Genomic DNA, 25,017 nt, shown 5'->3' with positions numbered 1-25,017 from the left:
CCAATTACAAATAGCACAAAGGTCAAGCGTGAGAGGAATTCCTTCTTCTGCTCCTAGCTCTTGATGTGCGTGAGTGAACGCACTTCAGTTCGGAACAGGCGTGGAGGGACCTGAGCGCTGTCAGCCGATGGGCACCCCAGGGACGAGACCCAGTCCTGGGGGCGAGTGAGCCTGAGCACTGGCCACGCGCCTGGCCCCCCTCACCGCCCCCGCCACCACCACCCCCCCCAGCCCACTCACCGCCCCAGGCCGCGGTGTGGGCACGGCCCCGTTGTAGCGCACCCACTTGGTGTGGGACTGCTCCACCGTGGTGCTCTGCATGTACTTCCCACGGGAGAAGACCGCCTCCGCGGTGGACAGGTTGTAGGCACACACAGCGGACAGCCCCACGTTGTTCCTGGGGAGGAGGGGACAGCGTGACCGAGCCGGCAGGTGGGCGTGCCGACAACGCCCCCCCCCCCGGCCCCCCGGCCCGCGCACTCACAGCTGTGGGGTGAAGACCCCGTAGATCACGGGCTCCTTCAGGCCCTGGGCCCTGAGCACGAAGACGTCCTGCAGCACGTTGAAGACGAGGTTGCTGTCCGGCCGCGAGCAGATCAGCCTGGCCTTCAGGAAGGACGTCCACTTCTTCTGCAAGGTCCGCAGGCCGCCCTGGTCCCCCTGAAACCCGGAGGAAGAGCGTGGTGGGGGAGGGGTGGGACCTGGGAGCGATCCACACCAGGCGGGGTCTCCGATCAGAACACAAAACCCAGAGAGGCCTCTCCTGGAAGTCACCTTGTGGCAGCTGGGGCCACAGGTGGGCCGCACGCACCCGGCCTCACAGCTGCGGACGCCCGCCAGCCTTCCACCACCGACCCCGGTGAGCGAGCCATGGACTCAAGGCTTCCGTCCGCCTCAGTCCTCCTTGCAGAGGGCACGGTCATTTCTAAGGGCTTTGCCGGCTCCTCCATAAACACATTTTCGTGAGCTGGCCCCAAGGGATGTCTGATGTGCCCCCGCTCGGGAGACAGCCCCGAAACACAGAAATCTGGATGTGGGAGACGTTGGAATCCAAGCGTCCTTACTTATTTTGGACACGAGAAACGCCCCCCTCCCACCTTTATGTTGGAATGCTGAAATCCCAATTCCAACAGAATCGAGCTCACACAGTGAACAAAAACTTTCTATAACCTGGGAGGTCTGGGGACAGTGTGTAAGAGGCAGGCCTGCTGAGGCCGGACAGCTGGTCACACATGGGGCGCCGACGCTCCCAGGGTCTGCAGGGGGACTCCCCACCCAGGCTGCCCCCGGGGCAGGCCCAGCGTCTGGCGGCCGTCCACACGCATCCGCGGCACAGAAGGATGAAGCAGTGGGTAAATCGACATTTTGGAGGAAGCTCGGAGCCTGGGCCATGCAGCGAATCTTCCGGACACGCAAGCGCCCCGGGCCAGAGCCACCGGGAAATCAGGGGCCGGACTCACCTTGCACACCCGCGCCACCCGCGGGATCATCAGCTTGAAGACAAACTCGTACTCCACAGACACCTCGGTGAAGAAAAAGTAGACGCGGTCACCCCCGCTGTCCACGCCATCTGGGCGCTCTCGCATCACGTCAGCAAAGACGAAGCTTGGCTCTGCAAGCGACAGACACACGGTCGTCCCTCCGTGCACCCCCGGGGGCACACGACGCAGGAGGGGGCGTGCGCCATGTCCCTCCCCAGGCCTGGGGGTGCGGAGACCATGAGACCTGAGACCATGCCTGTGAGAATGGGCAGCCAGCTCCCTGTCCCCGGGGACCCACCGGAGACGCCACGTGTGCTCAGACAAGCCCCCAGCCAGCAGATCCAGGTGCCCCAGCCCACCCCACAGCAAGGAGCAGCCAGGGGTCCCCCAGAGCCCCCGCGACTTCCAAGCCCACAAGAGCCCCATGTGAGCAGTTGCAGGACCCCGCTGTGTACACGCTGTCCCGAGGGGAGTGGCCCCGTCAGCCCGAGTCACCACCAGGCCCTCACGTCGTGAAGGACAGTGACCGCATCCGTCTTCAGGGAGGGGAAGGCGGCCCCGAGGTAGCAAGGGCTCCGCGGGGAAGGACCCAGCCTGGGGGCACCGGCTGCGGAGTCCTGGCCACTCCAGCGTGCGGGCTGCCACGAGCTGGGGGCGGAGGCGGTGCGAGGGCCCTCGGGGAGGCTCAGAGCCGCGCGGAAACACGGCGGCAGGGGCACCCGCCTCTTACCGTTGAGCCACGGTATCGCATACTCCGTCCTCAGAGGGCTGTGCGACGAGTTTCGGGAGATGATGGGCTCGCTTCCCAGAAAGTTGTACGATGTCCCGGAATACAGCTCCCCATCTTGAGCGGATCCAGAGGAGTGAGGAAAGGGGGTCAGCCGCAGTGCTCCCGCCGCAGCTGGGCACGAGCCCCTCCCCAGCCGCCCCCCCCCAGAAGGGGGACAGACCACGGCCCTGCTCCTGGGCACGCGTGGCTGCTTCCCCGGGCCGTCTGCTGCGTTTCCAAGACCAGGACAATTAGGCACCCCACATGAAAGGTGCTTTTCGAGGGCTGGGGCGCTAACACCAGGTGACCCCACACCCGGGAGGTGACAGACATAATGGTGGGTGCGCGGGGCTCCCGCTCTGCACGGACCTCCCTCCAGGAGCGTGGACAGCGTGAACGAGAGGCCACGTGATTTCCACGGATGACAAATCTTAAAATAACCCCTTCCCACAAATCTGGGTTGTGGCCCCGGGCGGTGGCCGGTCACCCTTTTGCACAATGCGTTCAAACGCTCATATGGGGGTCTACGGAGAGGCCCGTGTGCCTTCTGAGAGGACAGGGAACACGGAAGCGGACGGAGGGAGCCCCCGTGCGGGGGAGGGACCCGAGCCTGGCCGCACGCTGACCTGGGGGCAGGACTCACCAACCATGACGGACGTGTAGCTCTGTGCTGGGTCGAAGGGGCACCTGCCCTTGCCATCCTCATTTCTCCCCAGAAATTTAAAGGATGTTAAGTTCTGCAATTGAACGAGAAGACAGAATATCAGGAAATGTCTGAATTTCTATGCTTGCAGCACCTGGGTGCTAACCCACTTCCCAGATGTGCTGTCCGGGGTGGGGGGGCGGCGTAGGAGCAGGTGCACACAGCCACGCGAGTCCCAGGCCTGGACGCCAGCATCTCGAGAGCCGCACAAGATCTAAGAGCCTCAGATCCAGCTGACTTGGCTGTAAGATGCCCACGGCTCCGGGGTCACAGGGCAGCTGGGGCAGACCTGGGGCGGGAGGCGCTCTGCCAGCAAGCGAACGCTGTGTGCGGCATTTCAGTATCAAAACGGCAGCTTTCGAGGCGGTGGGGCCCAGACCACCCAAGAAACAGGTGCCTGGAGAAAAGCAGAATTTCCACCTCATTCCACCCCATTCTGCACTCACACACAGCAGGGGTGACCTCAGGCTTGGGCGTCCCTCTTGGCCCGACCAGGAGCCCAAAACCCTGATGCGTAAAGGGCGGGAAAGCTTTGTGCACGGACGCCGAAGCCGAGTTCGACGACAGGTAACAGGGGGAAGGGCCTGTGCAAGGACAGCCGAGGCGGGGGGGTGGGGGGGGTGGGGGGAGGAGTCAGAGAAGAGACCCGTCTGCGGGACGCAGAGCTAGGGAAGGATGAGCAGCTGGGATGACAGCGCCACCTCCAGCCCTCTCCACCTGCAGAAGCTGAACAACACACAGGGCCGCGGGGAGTGGGTACGCGGCCGGGAGGGAGGGGAGCAGAGCGGACGCGGGGTGCTCGCGGGCCTGGGGAGGCCATGGGCCCGCCTTCAGCGGGCAGACTCCCTGTCAGGCCAGGGATTACAAGCCAGGGTGTGGACGAATGGATCACGGGTCTAGGGAGGTCGGGGGGACATGTGAACGAGGGGTCGGCCCTGAGAAGAGCGGTTGATGGGAATGACTGTGCCTATTCGCAGGGAATGACAGGCTTGGCTCGGCTGTGCAGGGAAGCGCCGCTCTTCCTAGCCCTCCAGGGGCCGCGGGTCACAGGGCAGCGCGCCTGCTCCCACCCCTGCCATCAGCCTGTGTCAGCTCCAACGTTTTTATTAAAAATACTGGAAAAAATTAGAAGTCCGGATTTAAATGGGATGCCCAAATCCCTTCCCTAACAACTGACAGGCCCATGGGATCGGAGTTTACGCCCCAGAGCTCAAAGCTGATTGACTAGAGCTCAGCCAACAGATCCCCAGATGTGCGGACGTTTCTAATATGACCTGGCATGCTTTTCCCTGACACAGAAAGAGGCCAAGTCTCTCTGCGGGCCCAGACCGCGGGGTGACCAGGCCGCGTGTGCACTTGCCCCGGGGATCTGTGCGCAAACACGATTTCCTCAAGCAAGTCCTTCATTGGCCCCTACTTTGTGCTGTCATTGATGTCTGATTCAAGGCTAAAGAATCTTCCTTAAATTCCCATTGCTTTGGGGTTTCAGCCAAGGAAGCTCTTCCACTTCCCCCCTCCCTCCCCCGGCCAGTACTAAGTCAGGGGCGGTCACTGTAAGATGAGCTTGTCAATCCACAGGTGCACACTTGTCTCCTCTCTCTGTGGCCGTTCTACGTGGTTCAGCAAGTGCCTGAGCAGAAGGACCTTCTCCCAGCAAGACACTGCCATCCACTGTGCTCCGTCCTTGCAGCTCCCTGTCGGCGAGGGGCCGGGAGGACGGGGTGGGGGCCCCTCTGCAAAGACCCTCATGCAGCACAAAGTCGGCCGGGGCCCAGAGGACCGATGCGGGTTGGAGAGGGAGCTGTTCGCACCCAGGATCGTTGCCCCTCGAGGGCGTGCGCTCCAGCACTTTGGTCAGCGGGCTCTGCATCCACAGCCCAGGCCACGTGGCCAGACCCCCGCGAGCCCGGGCTGCCCTAAAGCAGCGCAGACGGGCGGCCTCCAGCACTCACGTCCACTCCTTTCAGCTCTGGAGCTCAGGTACCGGCTGGTCGGAGCGTGGTGAGGACCTGCTCCCTGGCCGGCAGGCAGCCCACCGGCCCCCCCACCGGCCTCACGTTTGGAGAGAGCTCATAGGCCCCATCTCCGAACACCAACACACGGGGGGATTAGGGCTTCCCCATGTGGATTTGGGGGACACAAGCATTCAGCCCATAGCACAGGTGAGCCCACAACGTGCCAGCCAGGAGCAGAGCCCTGACTTGTCCATCAGACCAGGATGCCGGTCACAGCAGGCCTCCCCACAAGCACAAAACGTGGCAAGAAGGACGCAGGAGACCAGACCACGGCATGCTGGTGCCGCGTGTGTCAACAGCACACTTCCCAGAAGGTGCCCCCACTGCCGGCTCCGTGCCGTGGGCCACTGGCCCCGAGTCCTGCCATGTCATGCCCTCAGCAACACTGGGCTTCCGGGAGCCCGGCCAGTGGCCCGTGGCACCCCGAGGCGCCCCCGCCGCCGGCCGTTAGAAAACCTCCTGCTCTGCAGAGCGGGGAACCCCGATGCTGCCCCGGGAGGGGTGCCTGGCCTTACCAGGTGGTCACAGGCTGGCTGGAACGCGTTGGTGCCGCACACGTACAGGGCGCGGGCGCTGAGCGGCTGCAGCACGCGGATGTAGTTGAGACATTCAGTCTGCAAGGGAGAGAGGCGCGCATCAGCTGCCGGCCGGCTCCCGCTGGACACCCTCCACTACCCGAACTTCAGGGCGCGGGGCCGGCAGGCTGTGACCAGCCCCCACTGTGCCTCCCTGCTGCCCCCACCAGCACCTCGGCTAGCCCCCGTGTCACATGCTCGCTCGGCCCGTGCTTGCTTGGCCCTGCCCGGGTGGTGGGGCAGGTCCTGGAGCCAGCCTCCCCCCGCCCAGGACAAACCTCCGTCTGCAGCATCCACAGGCCGGCCGTCAGGGGCCAGGACCTCCCCCACACCCCGGTCCCTAATTCACCCTCAGCAAAGCCGCGCTGACCTCAGACCTTCCTGGACGCCTGCCACCGAAGAGACGCAGTGACTCTCCCTCGACACTCGGCACGTGCCTGGAGGCGGCCGGTGCATGGCAGCCCGCCTGCAGTCCTTGCACACCCGGGGACCCCGCCCCGCCCGCCCCAGTGCGCGGGGCTGGAAACCATGCTTCTCTGGGGGCAGGCTGGGCGAGGGAGGGGCCTGAGGCTGTGCGCACACGAGAAAACCAGACACCACCAAAGAGCATGCTGTTTAGGCTGAAATGAACGTGCTGGCATTATACGTGCTATTGTCTGAAATTATCTCTGCTCAGGGAAGGTTTTTCTGTTCCCCCCCCCCCCAGGACTGTTTTTAATTGGTTGGCAGTAACTCATCCTCCCCACGTGAGCTGGGAGGGACCCTTGTCCACGGCGGTCTGTGCAAGCACTCGGCCTAATTTAGCTCTCAGACAACTCCCTAGAACACCAGTGATTACCACACAAAGCCTGCATTTTCCCATTTCCTAAAGCAACTTCAGATCTTGTGGTTTCAGCAAAAGTGTTTAATATTTTGCTAAAAAGAAAAGTTCAGCAAAAACTTTTTTTTCCATTTTTAATGATTTTGAAATTAGCCAAACAGCCAAAATCTTCCCCAACTCAGCCATCCTGCCCTACTACCAAGGAAGATGGGGCTCTTACACCGGGAGACTCGGACTCGGGCCGGGCACCCGACTGGGGCAAAGGGCCTAACCAGTGGTGGGGTAACCTGAGCCCCGGGGCGGGGAGGTGGACCCTCGGGCCCGCAGTGCCCGCGTGGCCAGCATGCCGAGGTGCCCAGTATCCCCTGGAGAAGGGGCAGATTCTCAAGGGATGATCGCTGCCCCAACCTCAGAAATCCTACAGCAACCCCTCCAAGCTGTTGGGGTGCTGCGGAGGCCTGCACCCTGCATTTCACACCTTTAGCCAACAAGCACCAGAAATTATTTTCTCTATCAAGTTTGAGCCCATGTGAATAAATTCAACTAAGTTAACCTTTACCAAAGTGTTTTTCAAGTGCCCCTCCCCCACCCCGCCGCGGGCTCCTGCATTGAGAGACCCCGCCTCAGCATTTGGGCACAGAGGACAACCCCAGGATGGCTGTCACCACGTCACCAGGGGGTTCTGAGACCAGAAATTACCTGTCTTGACTTCCCCTTTTCGGCACATTTTGCTTTTTTATCTTCTGAAACCCTCCAGTAGGCCTGTTAGGAGAAATGAGAGCCCACTTCAGTGCATATCCCCGTCCAAAAGGCGATGCTGGCGTTAAAGTGCACGGTTGACAAAGCACATGGTGCCCCAAGGGGCACAGATACTCCCCCCCCCCCCCGACAGTGGAAGTGAGACTGCAAAGCGAAGCTCAGCCAGCGGATGTCGAGGTCCCGAGCGACCGGGGCTTCTAGAACGTTCCGCCGGAGACCCCCACCGAAGCCCAGCAGCGCCCGGCCTCCCAGATTCCTTCCCATGGTTCACTGCAAAACTAGCAGCCAGTGCTAGAGTGCTAGCGGTGAGGTTTTCGGTTATCAACCGGCTAGACCACAGGTACCCTCAAACAGCCACGTGGGTTCCTGGGACCATCCGTGGACAGCAGGACCCCCCCACGCGTCCTCCCATGACCTGTGCTTCTGCTGCCTTCATGCCCCGTGACGCGCGATCAGAACGGGGCAGCCCGCGGGGCCCTCACCCCTGCCCTCCAGAGAACCGGAAGCCACAGGCCACACCACATACAGCCCCTCGACTGCTGCCTCGCCTTCCCCAGGATGCCCGGTCTCCACGTGTGATGACCCACGACGGGCGCCCCGACAACCGGAGCCAGCCGCCGGTGCCCAGGGCTCGGGAAGCGCCCGGAGCTTCTCCACGGCAGCAGGCGATTCCCCGTGCACGCGGTCCCACGCTAAGCGTCCTGCACGAACTCGCTCCCTGCAAGGCCCGACCAGCACACGCATCACCAGCGGTGCGTTTCCAGAGAGACAGAAGTCCTCATCAGAACACACAAATGCGGAACCATGTCCCGCGGCCGAAGGCAGCTTCCCTCAGAAAGCAAAATGCCAGCGATTTCATCTCCATCTGCACAAAACACGTAGGGACACGGGAGCATGAACGCAGACGGGCCCCTGGCCGTGCTCACCGGGCCCCGAGAGGGCATGGGACGCAGGAGCAGAGAGCAAAAAACCAACCCCAACCCCCGGGCTCGTGTCTGAGGACCCAGCGGTCGAGAGGCCACCACCGGCCGGGAAGGGACAGACTGAGCACCAGGCACAGCTCGGGCGGCAACGGAGCTTCTGACACACTCCGATTTGTGACTCCGAGGTCATTCTGAAAATCCAAATAATCGAAATTCCACTACTCAGAGAGAAGGAGCTCATTAAAAACAGGCAAACGAAGGCCAAGACTTCAGGTGCTGACCCGCCCCACTTCCAAAGGAACCGGCCCCAGGGGACGTGAACCCACTTGCTGACGGCTTCCTGCTCCCACGTGGAGGAGGGGAGGCCGAGCTGGGGAGTCCCGGACGCAGCTGTGGCTGCCCCGCGGGACCTGCCTCGGCAGAGGGGCCTGCGCGTCACTGAGACGCAGGAGCGGCAGTGTTCCCAGCCAGGGGCCAAGGCGGCGGCACACGGACACCTGCCGGGCAGAGTGGCCGGCCCCATGGACGGCCTGATTTCAGCCGGATTCAAACGTCATTTATGACAGTCCGTGGAGTCAGAACACCAACCATCTGATGACGTTTTTTTTGGATGTGATTGTGGTATTTTGGTTATTCTGACACAAAGGAGTCCTCTCCTTGAGGAAGGGGACACCCAGGGAACCCCTCACGGACGAAGAGCATGTTTGGGACTTGCTTCGAAGCCTCCAGAGGCAACGGAGCCCCAGGACATGGGTGCAGGAGGGTGACCCCGGGCTGCAGGAGCCGAGTGGGGAACAGGCCTCCTCGACACCACTCCCTCGACTTCTGTGTGTGCTCAAGATGTTCCATAATGAAAAGATAAAAAGTTCAAGAGGAGAGGACAGAGGCCCCCGGGTGAGCGGCCAGCGTGCAGGACGGCGGTGGGGCCGGCCATGGCGTCAGCAGGCTGCGTGGCCAGGAAAGTGCCCGACGGCGCAGTGCAGATTGGAGGAGACAGCGCCAGGAAGGTCTGCGGCCCACACGGCAGTCGAGCGGGAGGCCACGCCTTACCTCATGCTGCTTCACGGAGATGTTGTGAGCACTCAGGGCAAACACGGCTTCCCGGGCACCCACGTACAGGGTGGTCTTGTCCTCGCTGAGCAGCAACACCGAGTAGTTGAAGATGCCTGGCTCGTGAAACTTCTCCAGGTGCACCTCTGTGGAGGGAAGAGAGAACATCAGACATTTCCCAGCCTGGACACACCGAGCACCCCGTCTTGCTGTAACACACGGTCATGTCGCCAGGGCCCGTGCGTGGATCCCCTGCCCGAGGTCAGCACGCAGACCCACTCAGACAGTCACTACGAGCATGCGACCCTGCAAGGCCCCCGAGCCACTGTGCTCGGCCAGTGCTGGGGCCCGGGGTCCTTTCTTGCTCCTCCAGTGCAGTTCCAAACCCTGCACTCGACGTGGCCTCCAAGGAGCGTGCCCTCCCAGGAGCGAGCGTGACCTCCAAGCATGTGACCTCCCAGGCAACCCCAGGCTGCTGAGCACTCTGCTTCCCACGCTCTCATGTCCGTGTGTTTAATCTTAACACAGATGAAGTACATAAAGGATATAACTAAGCTTTTCTTATTCAGGAAAAAAACACGACGTAGCTCAAAAGCTTTAAAAAAACCTAGTTCAGTAAATATATCCCTTAACTGAAGGATTTTTTAGGGATAAGCACCACGAGCTTATAAACCCGAGAAACAGTGATGTCTCCTCTCTTACGAGGACATCGCCCGGACAAGTAGGACTATGTCTGAATCGGGACAACTGGCAGCGACATGAACGGGCTGGCACAGTTTCTCAAGGCCTGACCCAGTCCCGGCATCAGCAAGAGCGGTCTGAACGTGGGTTTCGTGGACCGCTGGTTTCATGTAAGGACCAGGTATCCACTCACTCTGCTGTCTGGATTTTCCCAGACTGGAGACAGACGCGCGGAGGAAGGCTGTGCCCGGTGCGCATGCGGCCGGGGACACCGCACAAGACGGCTCAGCCCTGCAAGCAGCCCTCACTCCACTCCCGGGGGAGCCCAGGGGTCTCAGGACGCAGCTCCCAGCAGGGGAAATGGACAGAAACTACGGACGGCAAATGAGAGCACTTGGCGGGAAGCCTGGCCGCCTGTCATTAGATGTCCTCAAACGGGGTATTTAGAGAGGTTCGTGCCCGGGGAGCGCACCACATCCTCAGGCTCTCCAGGGGTCCCGGCTTTAGAAACCTAACTGGCAGCCCCTGAACACAGCGGGCAAGTGTTCCGTGGGACCCAGGCACCTGCCCGCCCGCAGGGGCCCGGAGAGCAGACCCAGCACACACAGCGGAGCCCATGCGTCGACCGGGAGAGCAGGGCTGGCCCGTACCTCTGCGCTCCCAGGTGATCCTGGGTTTGGGTGCAAACGCCATCGCCATCCCAAACAGCATGGCGAGGGCAGCAAGCAGCCCCCCGACAGGGGCGCACATCCTCATGCGTGGGCGCCGCAGAGGGGGCTCAGGCAGCAAACGCTTGTGGGCCTGGGGGCCGCGGTGGGTGTCCCGGCGGACGCTGCTCAGAGCCTGGGGGCTGTGACCAGCGGCACAGCCCGTAGCTGGTGGGCGGTGCAAACCCTTCGGACCCGCATTTCCCAGGCGCCGGGCGAGGTCACCACCGCCAACGTGGAAGGCCACCGGGTTCTTAAACTGTGTGCTTCTTTTTGGCTTCACAAAGAAATTCTGGAAGTGAGGACAAAGGTTACAGGTCAGGATGCGTGTAGTAACACCCGCTTTCTATTCCCCGCTGTGCCCCGAGCTCTGTCTGCGCAGGGGCGCGGGGTGGTGCGGGCACAGCCCCACGCTGACACCGAGACCCAGTCACCAAAAGCAGAGTTCCAGGGCAGACATGGGAACCCAGACTGGGACGACCGCCCACCTGGCTGCCCGGCTTCCCCCCCTTGCCAGACACTTGTGGCCCGCTAGTGACCTCTGCAAAGGTGTAAACCAGGGAACCAGATCCCCCGCAGACCCTGGCTTCCCAGCTCCTGTAACGCTTGTCAGGGAGGTGAGCCAGGGCGAAAGACCAAGAGCACCACGTGGAGGCTGAGCTGTGTGCATGTATGCACGCTCACACGGCACGTGTGGGAGCACGTACACACGCGCAGACGCACATGCGACGTTGCCGTGCAGGACAGCTGACCTCCTGCCGCAGACGGGGCCACCCCCAACGCCCTGCTCCCCCAGCTGCACCCAAGAAGTCGCTGTGCCACAGAAAGCGCCGTCAGGGGCTCTTGGGGTCCCTGGGGAGCAGCTCGTTGGAAGGACAGAGGGTGTGGGCGGGGGGTCTGCAGGTCTCCCAGCCCCCACGCTCTACCCCACACGCCATCCGCAAGGTGCCCTGCAGTGGGGGGCAGGAGAGCCTCGCTGCAGACCACTGAGGCAGGGCCCCGCCAGGACCCCGGTGGGACTGTGACATGAATTTCTTCTGGCTTCTCAGGATGGGGCTGTAACCAAACAGCTGTGGGAGGAAGGGTAGGACCCACATCCTTCCCAGACATGCTGCCCCCAGGGAGGCCCCACATGCGATCCGCTGCCCCCCCCACCAGGTTTCCTCTTCTGCGAAATGGTGGAGCAGCCTGCCTCCCGCCCCCCAGAGCGGGCCCTGCTCACCCCCTTCTCTTCCTTCCATCCCATCAAGTCAACCCACCTGCAGGTCCCTCAGGCCAACAGGCCCCTGGGCCCCTCTCTGGAGCCTTCCCCCCCCCCCCACCATCACCACCCCTCAGGGACATCCAAGGGGCAGCCAGCTCCATACCCCCCGCAAGAGTTCCCTCCTGCTCAGCCTCCCCAGGGCCCCCACAACCGACCATATACCAGCCCCTGCTGCTTCCTGGCACCTCAGCCCAAACCAAACCTCCCAAGAGGGTTTGAGAGGAAGTTTTGACTTTCTGTTCACCTAGCCAAGCCACTACCTCCAGGAAGCCCTCCTGGGCTGCCTCCTCATCCTGCCCAGGAGGTCACCTCTCATGCCCCTGGAATCCTTGTCTGGCCCTAAAATCCAGCACGTAGCATGGCTTGCCCTCGGCATCACTGTGGACTTAACGGGGTCTTCTTCATTGTATCTTTGTCTATTATGCCAGTGCCCAGGGCACCACACCTGCCCCACTCCACTTGGTCAAGAAAGGACTCGTGGGGGGCCCTGGGGGACGGCTGAGATGTGGGCACGGCCAGGCCTCGGCTGCTCGCCCCCCTTTCTTGTTGGGGCACCGCTCTGCCCTTCCCCTTCCTGCCGAAGGTGTGCCGGCCAGGTCTGCTCACCCGGTGTCTGTCCTCACCCCAATGCCACTGTGTGGCCGTGAAGCCAGGGAGTCGCTCTTCCTGGGGACTGGCTCACCCTGCACGGGGGCCAGCACCTTGCTCCATGAACGGCCATCAGACAGGCATTCTTCTCAGGTTTGAGTTGTGCCGTCTCTGTCCCAGGTACTCAAGTCCACCAGGGAGCGCAAAAACAGCCCCAGAGATGCAGGAAGGGACGAGCGCGGCCGGGCACCAGCACAACTCTTCACAGAACTGGGCGCCGGTCTGCAAGCCGAGTCCTGTGCTGGGGACCCACGGGGACGGCCAGCCCAGACACTCGGCGGCGAGCGAGGGCGGGACCGGACGCTAAATGCAGAAGCAGATGCACCGGGAAGCGAGACCAGGGGGACGGAGGGAGGGCTGCGCCACGGAGCGAGCTCACGGGGTGCTCACTCTCCAGGCAGCCGGCTCTCAGGAGGGCTCACCGCGTGAGGCCGCGCAGGAGACCCTGCTCTCCCGCCCACAGCACGGGAATGGGGTACGAGGTGGCTCCGGAAGCCCAGCCAGGGGAGGGCTCTAACTGCGCCGGGTCCCTGATGTGACCCCCCCCCCGGTGAAGCAGCCCCACGGCGTCCAGCAAGCACTAAACACTCCTGCAGAAATCCTCTGCAGCTGCAGGACACCGAGGCCCTGGGGACGGGCTGTGTGCGCGGGTGCTGCTGACAGCTCAGGAGTGCTGGGCTCCCCCCCCGTCCCCCCGGGGGCCATCTCCACCACTCCACAGGCTGCACAATGCCCACCCCCATCCTGACCCCTCCACAGCTGCCTACCCTTCGCCCTGCTTCCGTTCTTGCCGCCTGTGGCAGAGATTACCCACTTCCTGTCCCTGCATCCATGGCCCTCCATTCCTATTAACAGAATCTCGGTTTTACCCAGGATAGCAGTGCAGCCAGCTAACTATGGCCCCCAGCCCCCTGGTGGCGGCTCCAGCCAGAGAACTGCAACCAGAAGTTATGAGGTAGGAGTTCCAGGAAGGCTCTTAAAGAAGGCGGACTCAGCTAGTGTTTGCATCTTTGCCTTCAGTCTTTCCTCTGGTGCCTGGAACTCGTATTTGATGGCTGGAGATCTGGGCGCCACCTTGTGAACATGAAAACAAGGGTCTCATTCTACAAACAGCCAAGCAGAAATCCACTGGGGGCCCTCCCAACATACTGGAGACCTCACACCTGCTTTCTTCTGCTTGCCCCTCGACCTGCTGAATAAGCCAGTAATCTCTTTAAACTGTTTTCCAGATTTTTATTACCAGCAGTCAGATATAATTCCAAACAGATACCTCCCTATAGTAAGTACATTTACTAAACAGAGGCAGTGGCCAGAGTAAGGTTTTCGATGTAAATCAGAGCACATCATTTGCCCACACGAAAACGTCTCTCTCTCTCTCTCGGGTTAAACCAGCGTGCACGGCTGCGGTTCACCTCCCATGCAGCCTCTCCCGTCTCACGCCCCCTCCACCTTTCTGTCCAGGCCACGTCTGGATGCACACAGCGTGGCCTGTCTAGAAGGCTGCCTGTCAATGCCATTCGGAACACGTCCACATATGTCTGTTCTGGAGATGAGGTGTGTAAACCCCACGGCACAGTCTCGCCAGTTTACCCAAGACGTTCCCTCCCTGTGACTGATCTGTAGGGCTCTCCGCTCTGGGCTCCCACTCAGTTGTGGGTTTCTGGAATGCGTAAGCGAGTCCACAGCCCAGGGCACCTGCTGGCTGCAGATTCGAGCCCCGCTGGCCCGTTTCATCACCCCCGTACCCCCCTGCCAAATATCACCGTGGAGCCGAGTTTGGTTTTCAAGGACCCAATGGCAACACCGAATGCCTGCTCGGGTCCCCAGCAGAAGTCACTTTTCTGGGCAGCCAGGCGAGGACCCACCCACATGGGCTCCAGACGCTGCGCAGAATGTCCAGTTGAAGGATGGGAAGGTAAAATTGAGGCGGTTTCATCCAAGGTGCACAAAGGAGCTCAGATAAAAACCGGGAAAGGAGACGAGGGAGCTGGAGCCTGGAACCTGGAGCCTGGAGGCCCACGTCCAGCTCCAGAGGAGGGCGGAGGACATGCAGAGAAGGAACAGAGAAATGAGAAACGTCTAGAACAGGAGGACGTGCGTTTACAGCATGAACGCCCCCCGCAGCGCAATGAATGAAGACCACACCTGGAGCTCCCCGAGAGAAAACAGGCCATACAGTGACCTCTCCAGAGCCACCCTGACAGCTGGGAGAGAGCAGAGTGCTGTGAACCTCCCGGAGGAGGACGGCGTCTCACCCAGAATCCTGAGCCGAGCCCAAGTATCAACATGGGAGGGTTCAAACACGAGGGCTCCTCTTACCTCCCTGACATCCTTTCTCAGAAAGCTACTGAAGGGTCTGCTCCAGCAAAACAAAGGAGCTACTCTGCACGTGTCTTCCCAAGAAGGAAGAAGAGCCGGGAGCAGGAGGCCCTGTGTGACGTGGGGACAGAGGCCCAGAGGGTGCAGGGACTCTGCCCTCGTGGGGATGGGGAGGAGAGGCAGAGAACCCACCCTCGTCTTCCACAGCAATACCATGTCCCACCCCCAGCCCGGGCACAAGCTGCCCCTCCTCCAGAACATTCTCGGTTGGCCCTGGTGGCTGGGCCCTCCCCACAGTGACAGTGGCCTCAGGGCCACTCCCTTCCATCCCTTCCTGCCTCATCCTTTTCGCTGAGTGGCCGGCCTTGGACTTGCCTGTGGCCCTGACCCCGTCTGCAGTGGGCAGGACCGGGGAAAGGCAAACGGCCCAGTTAGGAGACCAAGGCCGGAGCTGGGGAGAGCCAAGGGGAGGCCTGACGGGCAGGAAGTTCCACGAACAAAATACCCAGCGTGAACCTTAGAATGGACAGATTGGATCGGGTCAGAGCTCCAGCAGAGGCTGCCCTGCCCCCTGACAAATGCACCAAGTGAGTTTGCGCCAACGCTAGGTGGCAGCGTGCACACCTTCCAGAGAGCTCCCCACGCAGGCTGGTGCCCACGCGCTGCTCGAACTGGTCCGCGTGAGAAGAGGGAACGTTCTCAACGGCCCTTTCCCTCGCACCCACCCAGACACCGCCACTCAGGAGCCGCGTGGCCACTTGCTCCGGGCCACCCCAGGCCACCCCCCCGACGCGCCGGAGGGCGAGTGAGCTCCTTGTGCTGCAGCACACACGGGCTTCCCGACAGCCTCTGCCGGACCCTGCCTCTCCCTCCTGAATGGTCTCTAAAAATCCGCACAAACGTCCGAAGGGGAACGGGCCCACGCTCCGCAGATGTCCTTCCTGGGAGGGGCGGTGCGGCTGCACGTTCTGCTTCAGGATATGGGAAGGGCTGGGTGTGCTTTTCTTTTTCAACGAGCACGGGCTGTCGCGTGGAGTTCAAGCACTGGAAGCAGCGCATGCACCCCACGCACTCGGACCCGCAGCCCCCACGTGCTCCTGCAGGAATCCTGGCTCCCGGATTACAGGGGGCATGCGGCATTAAGGACCATGGTGGGAATACTAAAATGGAAATGTGGATAAAATGCCCGTTGTATTGGCTTTCCCAGGCGTTTCGGAGAAGCAGAGGCATCTTGCTGGGAGCTGGGTGATGGGGGTGTGCGTTGCGTCCCCAGTGGGAAAGTGTCACAAGGAACCAGGAGCCCAAGAGGGAGACAGGGTTCCACAGTGTCACCCCCAGTACCTAGGAGTCCTCGTGTGAGTTCACGAGGAGTGCACGGCCCCACTCTAAATGTCAGCAGAATGGAAGTGAGCGGGGGCCCCAAGCCCCTCACTCAGGCTGGCAGGGCCTGTCAACCCTCCAGCTTTCCATCTGAGTGGTCCTGAACCACGTCCGAAAACCATGTACCCAGCAACCAGCAAGGGTAAGGGCCAGTTCGCAAAACGGCCCACGTGTCTGCGTGAGTGCACCCATGTGCAGTGTGGACATGTGTGTATACGCGTGGATCTGTGTGCGTGTGAACTGCACACCCGTATGCACACACTTCCACATGCATTCGTGCACATCTGTATTTACATGTATACCTGTGTGCATCCATGTATGTATACACATGCGTGTGCATTCACGGATGCCCATACCCACGCCTGTGCACACCTGTGTGTTGTGTGTGTGCACTCTGCTGCACCCTGACAAGCCTGATCTGGTGTTCTGTTCTGACGTGTGATCAGGGACTGCCAGTGGTGACCTGTCAGCCAGATTCCGTGGACCGGTCGGGCCGTCTGGGATTGGCTTCCCCTCCTGGGACCAACTGTCCACGGCCACAGGGGTGGGTCACAGAGGGGACACTGTTCACACCACACCGAAGGCCTGAGGGCGACCCTGAGCGGCAGGACTCGAAACCAACGTTCCGAGTGTGCTTGCCGGCACGCCGGGAATCTGCCAAAGGGCGTCCTGACAGCTGCGGATGCTGCCTGGGGAGTGTGGTCTGCCACACAGGGTGGGTGAAGCCCCACGCCCCCTCAGAGCCTGCAGTCCACACAGCAGGGGGCGTGCACCTGCCCCCAGGCTGACCCCAGCCTATCTCCGCCCCCTCGCGTGCCTCCAGGCTGACCGCCCCCCACGCTCATCCCTGTCCCCAGGCGGGCCCACAACCCCTTGCCTGCCCTTGCCACGGACTGACCTCCCACCCCACAGCCCCCCTCGCTTGTCCCCAGGCTAGCTTCCGCCCTTGGGCTCCCTTCCCCCACCGCTGGCTGTGGACTGATGTTACCACCGTGCAAAAACAGCCCCGTCCCCTCAGGACAGGTTTCAGGAGTTCTGTGTCACGCGTCACGTGCACAACAAACAGTTTACTGTTTGCACTTCAGTTTCCCCAGGACGCAGAACAATCCCCTGGAGCGATGCCCAGCTCCACCGCATGCGCGTGCGCAACCCTGGAGGTGGGACGGCGGGAGCGCGGGACAGTGGCCAGGGTGCCTGCTCACCCTCCACCACCTCACAGGACAACCAAGCCATGGCGGGGGGGGGGCGTCCCGACACGCCTCAGCCTCATTCCCTCACCTGAACCTGGGCCCGTGTGTGCTGATGGGAGCCGGGAGGCAGGCGTCCAGCGGTGGGGTGATGCCGGTCAGTCAGATGACCAGCGGGGGCAGGAACGGGCAGGGGGCTCCTGCAGGGGGCAGTGGGGAGGGGCCGGCCGTGGCTGCCCCAGCGGAGAGGCCTGTGGAGGGAGGAGTCACACCGCCTGTGTGACATCACTAGACCCTTTGCCTGTGGCCATAAACAACACTGTCCCCTTCTGGGGGGCGTGTGCACCTGCCCGTGTCCCTGGCCCCCGCTTAGTGCCGCCCTGGCTTCTCCTCTTGGCTCCCTCCAGGGCGGCCATCGGACTGTCCAGCTGGACGCTGGCCCCTGGGGGACAGTGGGGCTGTCCTGGGACGTGGCTGGCCTGCCCTGTGTCGGCTGGGCTGTGGGTGCCACGGGGAGCTCAGCACCAGAGGTCAGCCAGGAGGCTTCCAGAGCCAGAGGACTCCACTGACACCTGGGGGTCATTTGAAACGCCACGGACACGGGTGCTCAGTCCCCAGTTAGAGGCGTGAGACCCACACTCAGGTGGAAGACAGAGGCACAGCTCTACTTCAACTAGAACTTACCCGCATTCTTAACTTCCCATACCTTATAAAACTGTCCCACCTTCAAAACTAGCTCCCAGGGCGCTAACGTCTGCTCACAGAGAAATGTGAGCTAAAATACTGCAGCCGTTTACCTGCCATGAGGCAGAGAGAAATTCGAGGGCTGCCAGCCGGTGCAGGGCAGGGGCGGGCGGGCAGGGGGTTCCTGAGGGCGAGCCTCAGTTTACCGCGGAGCACACTCCTACCTCCCAGGGACTCGGGTGGCCCTGTGGTCCAGCGAGGACACAGGTGCAACCAGGGGGACGTGCCTCTGTCAGGAGCTGGGTCACGGACACGCAGGAGACCGGGCAGCCCCACGAGATCGGTCCGTGAGCACAGTGCACCCCGACCATGCACTGAAGGCAGATGCACGGCAGCAGGTGGGATGGCCCACACGGTGTCCAGGGAGGAGGTTCCCCCCCACCACGGACACGCATGTAAACACATACGGACACACATGCACGGACACACAGGGATACAGGCCCACGGACACACGGACACTCATCCAATTGTTAACAGTGGCTACCTCTAGGGAGGAGGAGAAGAGCCAAGGAACTCACTGCTGATGTTTGTTTTGTACACAGTGAGTCAGACGTTTATCCCTCTCTGTGCAAAAGTTACACCCTCCCCGCCCTGAACCAGGCCATGTGCACGCCCGGCGCGGAGCAGTGCATCCCGAAGCGGTCGTGTGCCGGCCCCTCTCCTGGGGTCACTGGGCGTCCGTGACACGTCTTTGTCCCGTCTGCATGTACATAAAGAAGGCTTCGTCTGCTTTAACTAGAACTAGGCTGCGTGCCCGTTAGCACGAGCCAGGTAGGAGGAGGGCCCGTCCCTGGGGACGTCACCTCCGAGACCTCGGGCCACCGCACGGGCCCGGTCCTCCCTCCCAATTCCCCAAGATCCCCAACGATTTTTTAACATAAGGAGATCAACAAACAAAATCAAAGGTAAATGGCCTGGGGGAAAAATGCTCGTAACCTAAGTGCCAGGGCTTGGAACTCCTGCTGCGTGCAGCATCCTCACTGGGCAGCACCCCGGCCCAATGGGGCACGTAATCGAAAGCACACACGTGGGTGCCCACGCGTAAACACGGACAGTGCTAAGGACCCTAGAGGGGGAGCTGTGCTCACTAAAGCCGCCCCAGCAAGCAGGCCAGGCAGTGATGGCGCCGCACGGCGGACACGGGGTGGTGGGGCTGCTGGAGGCCGGCCATGGGACGGGAGTAACTATGAGGAAGAAGCGGGGTGCGGCTTTCCTTCTGCTTTTACATTAAACTGGCATTTCTCTTTCCTTTTAAACTGGAGATACATGGTCGAAATGAAGATTCATCACAAAATGGCCCCAAACCGGGGCCTGGGTGACATGGAGACCCCTCCCTGCACGTCGGGCCCCACTGACAACCCCCCCGCACCCCCAGAGGAGAAACTGGAACTTTGCAGGGCCTCCAGGGGCCAGCGCCCCAGAGAGAACTGAAAGAGAAACAAAGGGCAGGCAGGGCAGGGGTGGGGTGAGGAGAGGCAGGCTGTGCGCGGGGCTCCTGGCGCCCGGCACGGACAGACGCCCCACACAGCAACAGCCGGACCCGACCTTTGGCCCCCGGAGCACACAGGGAGCTGGGACCAGCCGTCTGCGGGACCCCACTGAGGCTTCTACGAGAGTCGGCTTCGCGAAGCTGGGACACAGGTGCAGAAACCACGCGTCTTTACCTGTATCTTGCGCCTCCAGAACCTCCCCTCAGTCGTTTCTAGGACGGAGTCTTCAGAAATCTTGGCTCTGAAAATAACAGGAAAGGAGACTATTTCAACACGTTAAGTCCTCCGTCCACGCACCCTCAGCATCACTCCTGGAGGGGCACTGAAAAGAAACTCTTGCATTTTTTTTTTTTTTAAACCTCCAGACCCCAGGATGGGTGTGGCTTTCCTGCCCTTGTGCCAACGGGAGGGAGGAGTGAGTGTGCAAATCGCGCCCATAAGGGAAGTGTAACCTGGCGAGTCCCCAAACACCGACCACAGCCACTTCCCTGCGAAGTAAGCCAACCAAGTACGTCCCACGGTCCTGGTTAGCCATTTGCCGAAAGAGAATCAGGCTATTAGTTTCAGATCCGTATCCTTGAGAACTCATCCTCACGGAAATCCAGCAGTCCGGGGGGAGCCCTCAAAATGGGACGCCCGAGTCCAGGAGGACGACAAACTGACAGGATCGGAATGGCAGCCCCAGGGGGCCCTGTGCAAGGTACGTGAACGTGTCGACATCGGTGCTGGACCCTTCATGGTTGCGAGTGATCTAGCACAGTTTTTAAACCTCAGAATCAAATGCTAGCATTTTTTGGTGGTTGGAATATTTTTGTTTTCTTTTGCTTTAAGAGCTGGTACAGTTCTTGCCATTCTCTGGAAGACAGCTGAGAAGTAGGAGGTGCTCGCTGGAAGCAGGGCCGACGCCCCGTCTCTCCCACACGGCGCCCCTGGAGTGGGGCCAGTCATCACGCCCACACCACAGACAAGGCTGGCACCCCACTCCCACACCTGCAACGCACGACTCCCAGGGTCACCCGGGGCCCCTCGCGGCCCGAGACACGTCCCGTGAATCCCGAGCAAATGAGACCCCCGGGTATTGGTGGAAGTGGTTAGGATTCCTTACGTCTCACTGTGTCGGGCTTGCAAAGGCCGATTCTGGGTCTTTCTGATTCTGGATCAGCTACTGCTGACGGCCAAGTTCTAAGCAGAAATATCTTCACGGATGAGCATGCAGGGAAGCATCCCCCGACAAGGCTGTGCCCCCCCGCACCCAGAACCCACGTCTGCTGTTTGAACGAGGGGGGACGTGCTGCCGCAGCTGATAGACAACAGGCAAACGTGACCACCCGTGGGCTTCACCTGTTCGCACAGGCAGGCAGCACACAGTGGCCACATGCACGCCCCCCAAAACACTTGCGGGAAAACGAAAGCAATTCACGCAGAAGCAAGAGGTTTACATAAACAACCTGAATGCCAAGAAACTTTAAACTGAAAGACTTCTCTCTTCTGGAAATTCAATAAGCCTTTGTCACTTCAATAAATACAAGCAGGTGCGTCTCGTGTTCACCCGAATTTCATGGCGCTGAGCACCAAGGGCAGGCTGTCGGCATGTGAACCCCCACCCACACACGCACCTGGGCGAGGCCACCTCACCTCTGCCCTCTGCCAAACAGCTCCTAGCCACACGGCTCCTGGGTAAAAACCAGGCACTTCCGGCCCAGCCAACGGCCAGGCCCCGGGCCCCAGCTGTCTACACCCTTCTACCATGCCAGTTCTTTCTGATTTCTCGACAGAAAAACCCACGCACTGTAATCAGGTATCGCCTTGCCGAAGAGTACAGGAGACAGTCCCCACACAGCCACTCACCGTACTGCCTGAACCCTGCGTCTCCCCTCACCGGGCGTCACTTCTCAGAACACGCATAAGAAGAATTCAACACTCCTTTTGCGAAATGAAAGAGAAATTAATCAGGAGAGAGAGAAGTGTTTCTCTTTCCCTCACGAGAGACGTGGCCGTGTCCACCCCGCCCCCACTCCCAGGTGCAGGTGCGCGTGCGCCGCGCCCGACGGTAGCTGTCCAGCGACCACTCTGACCACAGCACAGAGCGAAGGCGAGGCAGGTCCTGCAGGCATCTCGTCCATGTTCTGCAAATGTGACTTCCCCTCCCAAAAGCCCCTGACCCTGACCCGCACCACGGGTTTGCACACCAAAGCAAGAGGCTACTCCCCACCTCTGAGAAGGCCAGCCATGAGGCCAGCTGCCCATAAAGCGCAGTGAGGAGGGGGCAAGGGGCCATGTCCACATGCACTGGGCGACCTCTCTGGGGGCCACGGGGCAGCGCGGGCCCAGAAGTCCTGACCCAACAGTTCTCCCCGGGGATTCAGGCAGAGACACCCCACATATGTGAGGTGCCCACATAGGAGGCTATTCGGTAGAAGAACTCTGGAAACAGTACACACACGTGCACTGTACATGCATAAGCTGATCTGTACATAAACTGCATCACATCTGGGGGATGGAATACTATGCACCTGGTAAAAAGAATAACGTGGCAAAGGGCTCCCTCGTGCACTCTTGGTGGGAGTGTGAATGGGTATGGTCACGTGGAAAACAGGATGCAGCTTCCTCAAAAAATGAACAGAACTACCCTACGATCCAGTAATTCCACTGCTGGGTATCTACCCACTGAAAACAAAAACACTAATTTGAAAAGACACATGCATGCGCATGCTCGCTGCAGCGTTATTGACAACAGCAAAGATATGGAAGCGTCCTTCCATGGATGAATGGATAAAGAAGGTGTGGTGTCCACACACACACACACACACACACACACACACACACACACACACACACACTGGAATATTACTCAGCCATCAAAAAGAATGACATCTTGCCATTTGCAACAACATGGAGGGACCTAGAGAGTATTATGCTAAGTCAGAGAAAGGTAAACACCGTATTTCACTTATACTGGTATCTAAAAAACAAATGAACAAACAGAAAACCAGACTCTTAAATACAGAGAACAAACTGGGATGACGGGGCGGGGGTGGGGGGCTGGGTGAGGTGGGTGGAGGGGGTTAAGAGGTACAAACTCCCAGTTAGAATAGAAGCTAGTCTCAGGGATAGAAAGTATGGCACAGCGAACATCATCAGTAACTGTAACCATGGTGCATGGTGACAGCTGGGGACACTGATACAGACTCGTCGAATCGCCACATTGTACGCTATTCACCTATGGTTCCCTGCTTGAAGCTTACTAACGGGAATCCATCAAAACACAAGTTTCCAAGAACAGCAGACAGACTTTCGGTGATTTCTGACTGACTGGACATTTTGCGGGACCTCCTTCTAAGGGACTCTGACACAGAGCAAAGAGGTCCAGTGGCCGTGAGTGCAGGTGAAGCCCAGCTCAGCGCCCCGGGGCGGGAGGAGCAGGCTTGCAGCCCCACAAGAGACCAGGAAGTCCAAGGAAGAAGCGGGGGTGTCCCCTGTGGGCTGGCCGGAGGGGAGGGCAGGACCTCCTAGTGAACTGTGCCTCCTTCCCTGGGGTCTCCTGTATGGTGGCACCCCGTGGGCATCTAGCGCTCCCCAAGCATCCTTGGATGGCTGTTCAATGTTCCATAATCCAATAGGATAACGTTGGACATTCAGCTCTTTGCTAATTTCCCACTTAAAATTCATTTTTTTAAAGTAGGCTCCACACTCAACATAGGGCTTGAACTCACGACCCTGAGATCAAGAGTCACACGCTCTACAGACCGAGCGAGCCAGGCGCCCCTCAAAATTTATTTTTAAAGACTGATTTTAACCACCAGCAAAACTCAACCCAAAAGCTCCTCTATCCAGAGCCTATCTGCAGAAGTGCAGATGCCACACAGGGTCACGGTGAAGCGGTCCTAAGATTCTGTCCCTTCATACGGGGGGGATGGGGGTGGGCACACACACTCAGAGCACACACTCATCGCCCTCACAGGCCTGCTTCTCTCTACGGGGACCGTCGCACACAATCCCCAGGACGTACTTCACTCCAGTCCCCGCTCAGGTCTTCCGTTACCTGCGCTCTGTGTGCACAGGCACACGTTCTATGCAATAAAACACAGTCGATGTCCACCACACTGTTCGGACTTCTTTCAAGCCAGTGAGACGCCTAATTCAGGCGGTCACTATTCTCCCCTAACAGGGGGCATGGTAGAGCGTGCTGCTCCAGTGAAGGCTTCCAGGCCCTCGGATGCCACTTCCCAGCCGTGGGGACGGGAACAGGTCACTGCCCCTCCAGCCCCCAGCCACTCCCTTAGCCCCCAGACAGGAGGTCACTCACATTACCCATGTCCAACTCCCTGGGGTACGCACACGTCTGACTACAGCGCCGGACCTCCGAAGGAACCCTCGGTTTGCGCTGATAACAGGCCAGAGCCCTGCTGCACCATCCACGGGGGGTACCAGCCGTGGGGCCCCACTGCCCCCAGTTCCTGATGAGACAGGTTTTAGGCAGCCCTGTCAGACCCACAAAGGCAGTTACGAATCTCAAGCCTCCGGCAGAGCTGGGACTCCCTCCCTCCCTCCTACATCCCGCGATCCCCCATAGGCCCGGCCAGCAGGTCCCGGAGCTCCGGAACTGCCCATCGCCCTGGGGCTGGAGCAGGTCACAGCTCAGCGGGCAGGGCTGGAAACTGCTCTCTGGGGAAGCGTCTGGCTCCACTCTGAATGGATGCTTCTCCTCCAAGAGCTCGGGGCAGAGACAAGCAGCACCCCAACCCCACAGCAGGGCGCTCCTTCTCTCTGCCATGTGCCAGGGTGTGAAGGTGTCACAGAATTGTTCAGAACGGTGCCTAAATGCGGGGCTGGCTCAGGACTGTGCTCTGGGCCACCTGGGGCGGCATCCTGCCCAAAAAGTCTCTGTAGCGGGAGTTTCACCAGGGGACCTGACTCCTGCCCCTTGCACGGGCCTAGCCCAGCTGCAGAACGACCAGGACGTCTCTCCTCTTAGCCACCGCAGGAGGGACGGGCCTTGGAGCCCTGACAAGCCCAGGTCCAGGCGGAGATTTCTTTTTTAAGTCTAAAAAAACCACAAAATGCCACTCTCTTTGTTTTCATCTTTAGTGTCTCCTTAAAAATACATAGCAGGGTTACAGAGCCAAGCCAGCTCGACCGCAGGCTGCCATCCAGCTCAAGTCTGCAAAGGCTGAGCCAGGACGAGGCCCTCTCCTTGCACCTGGCCTCCCTCCGGGACGTGGCCTTCGCTCTCTGCCCGCAAAACCCGTTAGAGAAGGCGCATGCTGCTGGCGAAAGCACCGTGAGGGCCCCCGGGGCTGAGCCCCAGGCGGGACACAAGGAACATCACTACGCCTAGTGGGGGCCGCCACGCTGACCTCCGTGCACTATGTGGTGCACACAAGCGTTTGCTCTGATTCACCAGCTTCTGCACCCCTTCAAGGGGACCCCAGAAACGCCCACTTAGGCCCTGGAAGCAGCTTACTGAGCGCCAGGCAGCAAAGCTCGTCACGTTGAGACCTT

The 25,017-nt window shown here is 60.5% G+C and overlaps 1 protein-coding gene and 1 long non-coding RNA gene across 6 annotated transcripts in view; one reads left to right on the top strand and one right to left on the bottom strand.

Annotated features, from left to right (window-relative positions):
* SEMA4D (semaphorin 4D) overlaps window positions 1-25,017 on the bottom strand; it is a 92,361-nt gene that overhangs the window by 17,392 nt on the left and 49,952 nt on the right. For 2 of the 5 annotated variants that reach the window (XM_025891372.2, XM_073878195.1), the window contains exons 2-11: window positions 19,690-19,756; window positions 10,427-10,775; window positions 9,096-9,241; window positions 7,063-7,125; window positions 5,484-5,582; window positions 2,894-2,987; window positions 2,212-2,325; window positions 1,461-1,612; window positions 485-660; window positions 241-397 (exon numbers count right to left, since the gene is read on the bottom strand). In XM_025891372.2, coding sequence (XP_025747157.1) covers window positions 241-397; window positions 485-660; window positions 1,461-1,612; window positions 2,212-2,325; window positions 2,894-2,987; window positions 5,484-5,582; window positions 7,063-7,125; window positions 9,096-9,241; window positions 10,427-10,532 — 1,107 coding nt within the window. In that variant the 5' untranslated portion in view covers window positions 10,533-10,775; window positions 19,690-19,756. Of the gene's footprint in view, window positions 1-240; window positions 398-484; window positions 661-1,460; window positions 1,613-2,211; window positions 2,326-2,893; window positions 2,988-5,483; window positions 5,583-7,062; window positions 7,126-9,095; window positions 9,242-10,426; window positions 10,776-17,372; window positions 17,396-19,689; window positions 19,757-25,017 lie in introns of those variants that run through there. The other 3 variants (XM_073878197.1, XM_025891373.2, XM_073878196.1) reach the window with 2 other exon arrangements.
* On the top strand, window positions 19,752-23,616 carry LOC112838601 (uncharacterized). The gene is made up of 2 exons (XR_003212005.2): window positions 19,752-20,215; window positions 20,347-23,616. It is a non-coding gene; the product is annotated as an uncharacterized lncRNA (long non-coding RNA).

The sequence above is a fragment of the Callorhinus ursinus genome, unplaced genomic scaffold (assembly GCF_003265705.2).
Source record: "Callorhinus ursinus isolate GAN/ISIS: 27379988/994484 unplaced genomic scaffold, GSC_fseal_2.0 scaffold28, whole genome shotgun sequence".
NCBI classification, from domain to species: Eukaryota; Metazoa; Chordata; class Mammalia; order Carnivora; family Otariidae; genus Callorhinus; species Callorhinus ursinus.
The sequence above is the reverse complement of the archived record's forward strand: the minus strand, read 5'-3'. Positions and strand labels throughout refer to the sequence as shown.